Source organism: Ceratotherium simum, chromosome 26 (genome assembly GCF_057802395.1).
Source record: "Ceratotherium simum simum isolate JZ-2026a chromosome 26, ASM5780239v1, whole genome shotgun sequence".
NCBI lineage: Eukaryota > Metazoa > Chordata > Mammalia > Perissodactyla > Rhinocerotidae > Ceratotherium > Ceratotherium simum.
Window position 1 is genome coordinate 38453178 of NC_141925.1, and position 14097 is coordinate 38467274.

At 43.2% G+C, this 14097-nt stretch overlaps 1 protein-coding gene across 1 annotated transcript in view; it reads left to right on the forward strand.

The window, feature by feature from the left end:
* MYH16 (myosin heavy chain 16) overlaps positions 1–3387 on the forward strand; it is a 48110-nt gene extending 44723 nt beyond the window's left edge. The window contains 4 exon segments of the mRNA XM_087449238.1: positions 402–618; positions 3028–3167; positions 3258–3298; positions 3300–3387. Of these exon segments, the coding sequence (XP_087305364.1) occupies positions 402–618; positions 3028–3167; positions 3258–3298; positions 3300–3387 (486 nt within the window).
* The last annotated feature ends 10710 nt before the right edge of the window (positions 3388–14097 follow it).

The following is a 14097-nucleotide window of genomic DNA, read 5'->3' on the forward strand; positions in this document are numbered from 1 at the left end:
CTGGAATAATCTAGCTGTGATTCACAAGAAAAATAATACCAAACCCATCTCTGAGTTGGACAATGATGTATAATGCATATTAGTACATTATAGAGAAATACATTACGAGGAGTTAGATGAATGTCATAATTCTGGGAAGGCCATTGTGGCCCAGATCCCTCATTTTACACCTCAGAAAATCCTAGTCTGGGAAGATAAGGTGGACTACCCAAGGTCACATGTCTAGTAGTAAAAGTTTTAGAACTGGAACATAACTCTTTCCAGACTTCCTGTCCCATGCTTGTTCCATACGTTGAATTATATCCCAATTCCCAAGGAGTCTGTGGTCCCCAGAGTTACTGGGGAGGGGGGCAGAAGGAAGGGAATTCAGACCCCCAGGGACCATCCCCACCTCTCCCTAGGCCAATGCTGCGGCCACCACCCTGGACAAGGAGCAGCAGGTCTTTGACAAGATGCTGGCTGAGTGGCAGCAGAAGCACGAGGAGCTGCAGGTGGAGGTGGACTGTTCGTAGAAGGAGTGCCGCATGTACATGACAGAGAGCTTCAAGATCAAGATGGCCTACGAGGAGTCCCTGGAGCACCTCAAGTCGGTGAAGAAGGAGAACAAGACCCTGCAGGGTGAGTCTGAAGGCAGGTGGGTGGGCCTGCAGGGACACAGACACAGCCAGGGCCCCTTCCTCCTGCACACACCATGGGTTTGAGCATCTGGCACACCGTAGGTGCTCAATAAATGTTGACTGGCTAGCAAGTGCTTTGTTGAAGCACTTGGGCACTCGGCAATATAACTTCAGGCAGGTGAGTTACTTAACCTTTCTGTGCGTCAGTTTCCTCATCTGTAAAATGGGGAAATAATACTGCCTTCCTTGTAAGGTGCTTGTGTAATGAAATAAGATAAAATGTGTAAAGTCTTCTCTCAGTAGAGTAGCTGGCACAGACCAGGGCTCAATAGATTTCATATACTGAGCCCTTACATCTCTCATATGTAAATAATATGCCTATATATTTCTTACATATAGAAGTCTCAGGCTGGAACTTCATTCTGTTGGATACTTCTTGAAAAGTGTGGGTTATCTGTTGAAGATCATTTTGCCATTTGAAGATTTGACTGCAATATTTGTTTTTGTGGCAGGCACACATTTCCAACCACAGACAATGTGAAAGAGATGTCACTCTTTCTCACTTTGAAGAACTGTTTTTGGGTCCCCATTCTGCTGAGTGGCAGAAAGGAAATCTCAGTCCATGCAGGGTTTCCTCAATTCGGGTTACCCCACCCTGCTTTCTCCCTAGGATCGTATCTGAGTCCCAGGGTGGCTGATGTAGGGTCGCTGCAGTGGAGAGTAGAGGCAGATTGTCCCCAAACCTGCCCGAGTTGCTACAAGTCCCTCCCAGGGGAGCTGTCTGCTTAGAAGAGACAATCCTGAGAGCCAAGCGTTTGGGGTGTGAGGCCTCTGCTTTCTTAATCTCAAAAGTGTAAGTACTGGGCCGGCCCCGTGGCTTAGCGGTTAAGTGCACGCGCTCCGCTACTGGCAGCCCCGGTTCGGATCCCGGGCGTGCACCAACGCACCGCTTCTCCGGCCATGCTGAGGCCGCCTCCCACATACAGCAACTAGAAGGATGTGCAGCTATGACATACAACTATCTACTGGGGCTTTGGGGGGGGGGGAAGTGTAAGTACTGAAGGACTTGAGCGTAACGTAAATACATGCGTTAAAGACGGAGGAGGAGCAGCTGAACCAGAAGAAGGTTGCCTGGACTAGGAGAGGAAGGAAAATAGGAAGGGAGTGATGATCAGGCACTGCTGAAGGCCTCTGCCAACGACCCAGGCCCTGCCTCCTCGCCCCCTACCAGCTCCTGGTACAGATGACAAAGCTCCCAGGTAACCTGGGGGTTAAGAGCAGAGGAATATGCACCTCACCTTGCAGGTGAAGCCCAGGTAAGGGGCAAACCTTGTAAAGTAGCCCCAGCCTGGTGCGAGCGTGGAGGAGAATGGCCAAGCAGCCTGCCTGGGCTGAGAGAGTATGAGGCAACATCCCAGCATTCCTCACCGTCCCAGAGCAGTGCAGTAGAGAATGTTCTGGAAACAGCCACTATATCCAGGGACAGATGTTGGGAGGCCATGTGGGACGTGGGCATGTCAGTGATGCCAGCACTGGTGGACATCAACAGCTGAGACCTCGATGATGCCCACCAATGCTCTCCAGAAACTCCCTGGAACTTAGAACCCCAGGTAGATTAAATGAGATTTCTCTGAACTCAAGGAGGCTTGACATCAAAATAGATGAATCAAGGGCTGGCCCCGTGGCTTAGGGGTTAAGTGCGCGTGCTCTGCCCTGGCAGCCCGGGTTCGGATCCAGGGCGCGCATCGACGCACCGCTTCTCCCGCCATGCTGAGGCCGCGTCCCACATACATCAACTAGAAGGATGTGCAGCTATGACATACAACTATCTACTGGGGCTTTGGGGGGAAAAAAATAAATAAATAAAATCTTTTTAAAAAAAATAGACGAATCAAGACAGTTTTACTTCTTGGACACCTCTGGTTGCAGGCTGAGATGTGTACCTGCTCTGAGGTGCTGTGGGTCCCACAGAGTTCCTCTGGGTGTGCAACAGAGAGGTCTCCCAACTGAGGAAGGAGACCAGAAAGGCTCTAATCCTCCCAGTGGTGTTCTTGTGCAGTTGGTTTTGAGAATCGGGTGGGGGCTCTCTGAAAAAGGAAGGCCTCACTTGTAGGACTGACAGGCCCGAGGAGTCCTGGGCACTGGCCCCAAAGCCGCTGTGCTTGCTCTCTCTTCCCTGGGCCTCAGCCTCTCAGCTATAAAAAAAGGAGCTAGAACCCACTGTTGTTCCATGTGCAAGCCCTAATGCTCCACGAGTCTATGACTTGGAGTATATTGCTTCTCTTTTGATACAACGAGGCTAGGAGTGCCCACTTCTGGGTCCTACAGAGGAATGTCTGTGCCACGTGTCATGACCCTGGAAAGTGGATAGTCCTCATGTGCCTTAGTATTGAGAATATCTCTTTCTCAGAGGAGGTAAAGGAACTGATTGATTAGCTGGGCAAGGGAGGACGGAGTGTGTATGAGCTGCAGAAGTTGAAGAAAAAGTTGGAGATGGAGAAGGAAGAACTCCAGGTGGCCCTGGAGGAAACTGAGTCTTCCCTGGAGATAGCCACGTGGCCATCACCTTGGGGGCTGGACCCTGGGCCAGGGGCCACACACCCGCTTGGCCAGAAAGACGAATGCTTAAATTCCTGGCAGATTGAAGAGAGCAAGGTGATTCGAATTCAACTGGAACTGGCTCATTAAAGCTGACATCGACCGGAGAATCCACGAGAAAGAAGAGGAATTTGAAGCTACGAGATATGGGGCTGATGGGATGGGAGGCTGACTTTAGGTAGCATGATGGAGCAGAGTCCATAAATTTGGGTTTCTGCCACCTACTAGTCATGTGACCTTGGGCAATTTAGGTCAACCTCTCTGAACCTCAGTTTTCTCATCTGTGAATTGGGAATAATGATAGTACCTTATACCAACGTGGCACTCTCTGGTTTACAAACACTTTGAAATATAGTACTTCAGTGATTCATCACAAAATCCATGAGATAAATACCCAATTCAAAAATGGGCAAGAGCCTTGAATAGACATTTCTCCAAAGAAGATATACAAATGTCCAATAAGCACATGAAAAGATGCTCAATATCACTAATCATTAGGGAAATGCAAACCAAAACTACAATGAGATACCACCTCACATCCATTAGGATGGCTACTATCCAAAAGACAAACAATGGGGCCGGCCCCGTGGCTTAGCAGTTAAGTGCGTGCGCTCCGCTACTGGCGGCCCAGGTTTGGATCCTGGGCGTGCACCGACACACCGCTTGTCCGGCCATGCTGAGGCCAAGTCCCACATACAGCAACTAGAAGGATGTGCAGCTATGACATACAACTATCTACTGGGACTTTGGGGAGACAAAGGGAAAAAAAGGAGGAGGATTGGCAATAGATGTTAGCTCAGGGCTGGTCTTCCTCACAAAAAAATAAATAAAAATAAAACAAACAAACAAAAAATAACAAGTGTTGGTGAGGATGTAGAGAAATTGGAACCCTTGTGCACTGTTGGTGGGAATGTAAAATGGAACAGCTGCTGTGGAAAACAATACGGGGGTTTCTCCAAATATTTAAAATAGAATTACCATATGATCCAGCAATTCCACTTCTGGGTATATATCCAAAAGAATTGAAAGCCAGGTCTCGAAGAGATATTTGTATACCCATGTTCACAGCAGCATTATTTGTAATAACTAAAACATGGAAGCAGCCCATATGTCCATTGACTAATAAATGAATAAACAAAATGTAGTATAGACATACAATGGAATATTATTTAGCCTTAAAAAGGAAGGAAATTCTGACACATGCTGCAACATAGATGAACCTTGAGGACATTATGCTAAGTGAAATAAGCCAGTCACAAAAACACACATACTGTATGATTCCACTTATATTAAGTAGTTAGAGTAGTCAAATCATAGAGACAGAAAGTAGAATGGTGGTAGCCAGGAGCTGGAGGAAGGAGGAAGTAGGGGAGTTATTGTTTAATGGGTATAGAGTTTCAGTTTTACAAGATGAAAAGAGTTCTGGAGATGGATGGTGGTGATAGTAGCACAACATTATGAATGTATTTAATACCACTGAACAGTACACTTAAAATGGTTAAGACAGTAAATCTTACGTTATGTAAATGTTACCACAATAAAAAAATATTGGAAAAATCCCCAGCGAGATAGGTGCAATTATCCCATCTAACAGATGAGAATAATGACAGCTTCCACATCACCTCTCTGGGATGTGGTGATTAAATAAGATTGTAGATTTGAAAGCACATTGTAACCTGGAAAGCCATACAGATATAAGTTACTATTAGCATTCATGAACTTTCAGAAGACATCCAATACATCATGGAAAAGAATTGATATGTTGGAGTGCCAAGGAATGCTGGATTTGGAGATTTCTTTTTAATTCAGTGACTAATGTTGCTGCTTGAGGTTTCAAGAAATTTTTGGACTCATCACTAGGTCTTAGTTTGCAGAAATGTGATTTGTTGTGATTCTGAGAAGATCAACACATTTGGGACTATCCACATTGGCACCGTGCCTAATATGTCTGCCTGAAAGTTTCCTGCACTATTGCTACTTGAGTTTACAACATCCCCCACAATCACTCCTTCTAAGAGGGCTGTAGGCAGAGCCACTGGGAGGAGAAGCCCGATGACTCTGCAGACATTGGGCTAAACCTGACCCCAGCCCTAGCTATTGCCACTATGTGGCTTGTATGTGTGTATGTGTGTATGTGTGTTTGCAACAGCTTTATTGAGATATAATTCACATACCATACAATTCACCCATGTTAAGGGAAAAATTCAAAGGTTTTTAGTTGTGTAACCATCACTACAATTTTAGAACATTTTCATCGCTCCCCCAAAGAAACCCCCTATCCTTTAGCAGTCACACCCCATTTTTCCCTACCACCCCCACTCCAGCCCTAGGCAACAACTAATCTACTTTCTGTTTCTTTGGATTTGCCTATGCTGGACGTATCATATGAATGGAATCATACAATATGTGGTCCTTTGTGACTGGCTTCTTTCACTTAGTGTAATGTCTTCAAGCTTCATCCATGTTATAGCATGGATCAGTAAGTACTTCATTCCTTTTTATTCCTGAATAATATTCCATCGTTTAGATATACCATATTTTGTTTATCCATTCATCACTTGATGGACATTGGGGTTGTTTCCACCTTTTGCTACTATGAATAATGTCACTATGAACATATACAAGTTTTTGTGTGGACATATGTTTATATTTCTCTTGGATATATACCCAGGAGTGGAATTTCTGATCATATGGTAACTCTATGTTTAACTTTTTGCAGAACTTCCAGATTCTTTTAGAAAGCAGTTGCACCATTTACATTCCCAGTGTATGAGGATTTCAGTTTCCCCATATCTTCTCCAACATTTATCATTATCTGTCTTTTTGAGTATAGCCATCCCGAGTGGATGTGAAGTAGTATCTCATTGTGGTTTTGAGTTGCATTTCCATGATGCCTAATAATGCTGAGCATCTTTTACGTGCTTTTTGGCAACTTGTGTATCTTGTTTGGAGAAATGTCTATTTGAGTCCTTTGCCCATTTTTTAAATTGGGTTGTCTTTTTATTGTTGAGTTGTAAGAGTTCTTTACATATTCCAGATACTAGACCCTTATCAGATATATGATTTGCAAATATTTTCTCCCATTCTGTGGGTTGTCTTTTCACTTTCTTGATAATATCCTTTGAAGCACAAAAGTTTTTAATTTTGAAGTCCAATTTATCTATTTTTTTCTTTGGTTGCTTGTGTTTTAGGTGTCATGTCTAAAAACTCATTGCCGGGGCCGGCCCGGTAGCACAAGCGGCTAAGTGTGCGCTCCGCTGCGGAGGCCCAGGGTTTGCCAATTTGGATCCCAGGCACACACCGACGCACTGCTTGTCAGGCCATGCTGTGGAGGCGTCCCATATAAAGAGGAAGAAGATGGGCATGGATGTTAGTCCAGGGCCAGTCTTCCTCAGCAAAAAAAGAGGAGGATTGGCAGATGTTAGCACAGGGCTGATCTCTTCACACACACAAAAAAAATAAAAAAATAAAAAAAAAATATTTTGAGTTAATTTTTGAATATGCTGTGAGGTAGAGGACCAACTTCATTCTTTTGCATGTGAATAGCCAGCTGTCCGAGCACCATTTTTTGAAAAGACTATTCTCTTCCCATTGAACGGTTTTGGCACTCTTGTCGAAAATGGATTGGCTGTAAATGTGAGGGTTTATTTCTGGATTCCCAGTTCTATTCCACTGATCTATATGTCTATCCTTATGCCAGGACCACACTGTCCTGATTACTGTAGCTTTGTAGTAAGCTTTGAAATTGGGAAATGGGAGTCTTACACCTTTGTTCTTCTTTTTTCAAGATTATTTTGGTTATTCTGGGTCCTTTGCATTTATATAAATTTTATTTTATTACTACTTTTTTTTTGGTGAGGAAGATTGGCCCTGAGCTGACATCTGTTGCCAATCTTTCTCTTTTTGCTTGAGGAAGATGGTCCCTGAGCTAACATCTGTGCCAATCTTCCTCTATTTTGTATGTGGGTTGCCACCACAGCATGGGTGATGAGTGGTATAGGTCCACGCCCAGGATCCGAACCCCCTAACCCCAGGCTGCCAAAGCAGAGCGCTCGAACTTCCTGATATTGCCAGAAATTTCTTCCTTAATCAAGCTGAGACCTGCCCTCTAGTGGTATCCACTTGCTCATCCTGGTTTTGATACCCAGGGCCCTGCAGAACAACCTCAAGAGAAGACAGTTCTCACGGTCCCTCCAAGTTTTCTCTTCTCCAGGCTGATATTCCTGGGTCCTTCAACCTTCCCAAGATGTGACAGGGTTTCTGCTGTCACCTTCTAACACTCCTCGACCCTGTTCCTCTCCTCTCTTCCCTAGTCGTCCGTGTGCAGGGGTGGAAGGGCCAGCACCATGTGGGCTCCTTGCCAGTTCACAGCCCTCTGAATGCACCTTTCCCCAGCTTTCTGGAAATGGTGTCTTCCTTTTCACTTTCGGCACTCTGACCTCTCTCCAATCCATGGGCAGACAGAAACCATTGTTCAGGCTGGAGAGGGAAGGGATATTAATATTCCGTTGGTGGATCCCTCTCCAAACTCACATGGGCCCATATCACCCTTGTGATGGTTCTAAACTTGGCGTTCTCTAGGCAGCTCCATGGGAACCACGTTTGGTTCCATGTTTGCAAATGTGAAGACACTGCCCTCTGGTGGTGGGGTCTCCAACTGCTGTGTGTGAATTTCCTGGGCGACACCAAATCACAGAATCTTAGAATTATATTAGAATTTTAGGGCTCAAAGGGATGTTCAGAGGGTGTCTAGTCCAATTTTCAGCCAGTTGGGGATTCCCCTCCGTAACATCCCTGAAAGAATGGTAATCCAACTTGTACCTGAACCCTTCCAATGAAAAAAAGGCAGTCCGTTGTGGTTTCGCCTAATGATCACGGTTCAAAAGTCCCACTTAATATTGAACAGAATATGTCTCCCTATATTTTGCCCTTATTTTGATCTAGTCTTCACTTATGTAATTATATAAAATAAGTCTAATTCTTATACTTTGAAGTGAGACAGATATGGGTTCCCCTTTCCCAGCAGTGTGACCTTGGGCAACTTAACCTATCTCATGTCCTGTTTTCTCAACTATGAAATGAGGAATAATAACAGCATCTGCCTTGTGGGAATGTGTAGTTTAAATAAGATAACTTGGCACAAAGCCTAATATGCATGACCCTTGCCAAGTTTCTTCTAGCATGCCCTAGGACTTCAACACTTGACCTTCCAAGGGAGGCTTGGCGGGGCCTGTCAGTCTAGTAGCTGACAGCAGCAGACCTCTTGCTGGAAAAGCGCAAGGCGCATTCCATGAGATTTTAAGACCTCATCATTGTTTCCTGGAGGACAGTCCACCCACGGTCTCCCCACACTCAGAGAATTCCAGAGCAGCTCCTCACTTTGCTGGAGGGGGTGGGGAATGTAGACAGGCTCAGTGACTTGCCCATCACCATTCAGTTAATGGCACAGCTAGAAATCCTTTGTAGCATGAGATGAGGTAAGGTTTCTGACCCAGTATTTATAAGAAAATGGACTTCACATAGCCACATACATATGCTGTTTTTGCCTAAGAACATGTAATTTCAGAATGGCTTGAATGCCTAAAAGGATATAATCTATAGCCTTGCAATATAATAACATTAATTGGTACCCACAATGATTGAAATCAGGGCAGTGGTGCCATGTTCTGCAGAGTAAATGGACCAAAGGCTATTTAAATGGTTTTGCTAAATGTTTTGGGCTAGATTTTAAGGCTGCTAAATTTTGTATTACTGATTATATTAACTGTATTTTCTTATTTTCTGTATTCTTGATGCTCTGGCACCTGGGGCTTCCCTGACTGAGGAGACACTACCCCTTCCAGGGCTAGCCAATTCTTAGAGATGGCAAACAGCTTTTGTACACAGACTAACCAATCCGGAGCCCACAATTCGAACCACCTCCTCTGTCTAGCTCTTATCATATCCCCTTGCCCTAATCATCTCAGGGCCCCATACCAGACAACTAGGGACAGCTCCTATGCCCCAGTGCCCATTGAAATTATTCAAACTAGCCCATCCTAAACCTGCTTACCCTGCCTCGCCCATTCCTTCCCATGGAAACCACAATAAAGGCTCATGCCCATGCTTTCTCCTCACTCTCCTGCCTCCTGACGAACCCTGGTGCTTCCCCACATCGCCCTGAGTGGCATGCCATGCTGTGCCTCCTGCTTCTAAGGGTGAGTCTGTGAGTAGAAAAACTTCTTTCATGACTATCATTTCCTTGTCTGTGCGTCTTATCATACCTGATTAAAACAAATCCCAGGTACATTTAAAACCACTGATTATCTTCCTTCTCTTTTCTCATGGGAACTAATCCTGGGTCTTTGTAGGGACCCAGCAGGTTCTAGGTCTTCCCCATGGAGCACACCTTTGGGTATTTCCAGAAATCACAAAGACTCCTGACCCTTCCACCCACAAGCTACCAGGAATTGGGGCTGGAGAGCTGTTGTGAAAAGGCCAACCTTGAGTTATGGTAGAATCACAAGATTGGAAGGGAACCTACTGGCTATTATACGAGACTATTCTTTCCTCTACTTCCTGAACCCTGGCTTAGGCTAACAAAAAAATGTATCCTGCTGCTTTGGAGCAGTGATTCTATAAAACTTTTCTCTACAGACATTTAAAAAACACACCTTTAATATTAACAACAACACAATAGTAGTAGGGGATCTCAACACCCCACTCTCATCAATGGACAGATCATCCAGACAGAAAATAAATAAGGAAATAATGGACTTAAATGAAAAACTAGATGAGATGGACTTAATAGACATATACAGAGCACTCCATCCAAACACAGCAGATTACACATTCTTCTCAAGTGCACATGAAACATTCTCAAGTATAGACCATATGTTGGGAAACAAGGCATGCTTATATAAATTTAAGAAGATTGAAATCATAACAACCATCTTTTCAGACCATAATGCCATGAAGTTAGAAATCATCTACAAGGAAAAAACCGGGAAAGTGACAAAGCTGTGGAGACTCAACAACGTGCTACTAAACAACCAGTGGATCATTGATGAAATTAAAGGAGAAATCAAAGCATATCGGGAGACAAATGAAAATGAAAATACACTGTACCAACTCATATGGGATGCAGCAAAAGTGGTCCTGAGAGGGAAACTCATAGCGATACAGGCCCACCTTAACAAACAAGAAAAAGCCCAAATAAGCAACCTGAAACTACACCTAACAGAATTAGAAAAAGAAGAACAAACAAAGCCTAAAGTCAGCAGAAGGAGGGAAATAATAAAAATCAGAGCAGAAATAAATGAAATTGAAATTAAAAAAACAGTAGAAAGGATCAATGAAACAAAGAGCTGGTTCTTTGAGAAGATAAACAAAATTGACAAACCCTTAGCCAGACTCACCAAGAAAAAAAGAGAGAAGGCTCAAATAAATAAAATTAGAAATGAAAAAGGAGAAATTACAACAGATACCACAGAAATACAAAAGATTATAAGAGAATACTATGAAAAACTATATGCCAACAAATTGGACAATTTATAAGAAATGGATAAATTCCTAGACTCATACAACCTCCCAAAACTGAGCCAAGAAGAAATAGAGAACCTGAATAGACCAAGCACAAGTAAAGAGATTGAAACAGTAATCAAAAACCTCCCAAAAAATAAAAGTCCAGGACCAGATGGCTTCTCTGGAGAATTTTACCAAACCTTCAAAGAAGACTTATACCTATCCTTCTCAAACTATTCCAAAAAATAGAGGAAGATGGGACACTTCCCAACAGATTCTATGAGGCCAACATCACCCTGATACCAAAGCCAGGCAAAGACAATACTAAGAAGGAAAACTACAGACCAATATCCCTGATGAACATACATGCAAAAATCCTCAACAAAATATTGGCAAACCGAATACAGCAATACATTAAAAAGATTATACACTATGATCAAGTGGGATTTATACCAGGGACACAGGGATGGTTCAACATCTGCAAATCAATCAATGTGATACACCACATTAACAAAACAAGCAATAAAAATCATATGATCATCTCAGTAGATGCAGAGAAGGCTTTTGACAAGATCCAACATCCATTTCTGATAAAAACTCTCAACAAAATGGGTATAGAAGGAAAGTACCTTAACATAATAAAGGCGATATATGACAAACCCACGGCAAACATCATACTCAATGGGGAAAAACTGAAAGTATCCCTCTGAAAACAGGGACAAGACAAGGGTGCCCACTCTCACCACTCTTATTCAACACAGTACTGGAGGTTCTGGCCAGAGCAATTAGGCAAGAAAAGGGAATAAAAGGAATCCAAATAGGCAATGAAGAAGTGAAACTTTCGTGTTTGCAGATGACATGATCTTATATGTAGAAAACCCTAAAGAATCCATTGGAAAACTATTAGAAATAATCAACAACTACAGCTAAGTGGCAGGGTACAAAATCTACTTACAGAAATCAGTCGCATTTCTATATACCAACAATGAACTAACAGAAAGAGAACTCAAGAAGACAATCCCATTTACAATTGCAACAAAAAGAAAAAAATATCTAGGAGTAAATTTAACCAAGGAGGGCCGGCCCCGTGGCTTAGCGGTTAAGTGTGTGCGCTCCGCTGCTGGCGGCTCGGGTTCGGATCCCGGGTGCGCACCGACGCACTGCTTCTCCAGCCATGCTGAGGCCGTGTTCCACATACAGCAACTAGAGGGAAGTGCAGCTATGACATACAACTATCTACTGGGGCTTTGGGGGAAAAAAATAAATAAATAAAATTAAAAAAAAAAATTTAACCAAGGAAGTGAAAGCCCTATACAGAGAAAACTATAAGACATTACTGAGTGAAATCAATGCTGACATAAAGAAATGGAAAAAGATTCCATGCACTTGGATTGGAAGAATAAACATTGTTAAAATGTCCATACTACCTAAAGCAATCTACAGATGCAATGCAGTCCCAATCAGAATCCCAAGGACATTCTTCACAGAAATAGAACAAAGAATACTAGCATTCATATGGGGCAACAAAAGACCCCGTATAGCTAAAGCAATCCTGAAAAAGAAGAACAAGGCTGGAGGAATCACAATCTCTGACTTCAAAACATACTACAAAGAGATCGTAATTAAAACAGCATGGTACTGGTACAAAAACAGACACACAGATCAATGGAACAGAATTGAAAGTCCAGAAATAAAACCTCATATCTATGGGCAGCTAATCTTTGACAAAGGAGCTATGGACATACAGTGGAAAAAGGAAAGTCTCTTCAATAAATGGTGCTGGGAAAACTGGACAGCCACTTGCAAAAGAATGAAAGTAGACCATCTTCTTTCGCCATAGACAAAAATTAACTCAAAATGGATCAAATACCTGAAGGTGAGACCTGAAACTATAAAACTCCTGGAGGAAAATATAGGTAGTACACTATTCATCATCAGCCATAAAGGGATCTTTTTGAATTCTATGTCTACTCAGACAAGGGAAACAAAAGAAAAAATAAACAAGTGGGACTTCATCAGATTAAAGAGCTTTTACAAGGCAAATGAAACCAGGATCAAAATGAATAGGGAACACACCAGCTGGGAAAAAATATTTGCAAACCATATATCTGACAAGGGATTAATCTCCGTAATATATAAAGAACTCACACAACTGAATAACAAAAAAAACAAACAACCCGATCAAAAAATGGGCAGAGGAAATGAACAGACATTTCCTCAAAGAAGATATACAGATGGCCAATAGGCACATGAAAAGATGCTCAACATCATTAGTCATCACGGAAATGCAAATCAAAACCACACTAAGATATCACCTTACACTCGTTAGAATGGCTATAATCACCAAGACAAAAAACAACAAATGCTGGAGAGGCTGTGGAGAAAGGGAACCCTAATCCACTGCTGGTGGGAATGCAAACTGGTGCAGCCTCTATGGAAAACAGTATGGAGATTCCTCAAAAAATTAAAAACAGAAATACCTTATGATCCAGCTATCCCACTATTGGGTATCTATCCAACGAACCTGAAATCAACAATCCAAAGAAGCTTATGCACCCCTATGTTCATCGCAGCATTAGTCACTATAGCCAAGACATGGAAGCAACTCAAGTGTCCCTCAACTGATGATTGGATAAAGAAGATGTGGTATATATACACTATGGAATACTACTCAGCCATAAAAAAAAAAGACAAAATCGTCCCATTTGCAACAACACGCATGGACCTGGAGGGTACTATGTTAAGTGAAATAAGCCAGAAAGAGAAAGACAAACAGTGCATGATTTCACTCATATGTGGAAGATAAACCAACACATGGACAGATAGAACTGTTTGGTGGTTACCAGGGGCTAGTGGGGTGGGGGGTGGGCACAAGGGGTGGAGGGATGCACTTATATGGTGACTGATAAACAATAATGTACAACAAAAATTTCACAATAAAAAAATAACAAAACAAAACAAAAAAAAGATAAAGGATGAATGCAGGTGACCTCTTCTGGCCCTTCCAGTGCAGCCAATCTGGGGTTTGACAATCTGGGAATCATTCCCCATTTCTGGTTGCTACAGCAGGACAAACAGGAGAACAGAAAGACACTCGGACTCTGCCTGCCCTGAATCACCAAGTGATACTGTGGGTCACTCTGTTCATATCAGTATCGAGGCTCACACTGCACCCCGCCCTGTTTGTCCCTGGACCTAGAAATGAATAAGACATGGTGCCGGGCTGGAGGATCACAGGGCAGCAGAGGACATGGATGCACGCAGACACTACAGACAGTAACCCCAGGGGTGAAGTCAGCCCAGCCAGAGGCAGAGGCCCAGAGCCGTGGGGGCACAAGGGAGAGGGCAATGGAGTCTGGCAGGGGGTCAGGCAGGGCTT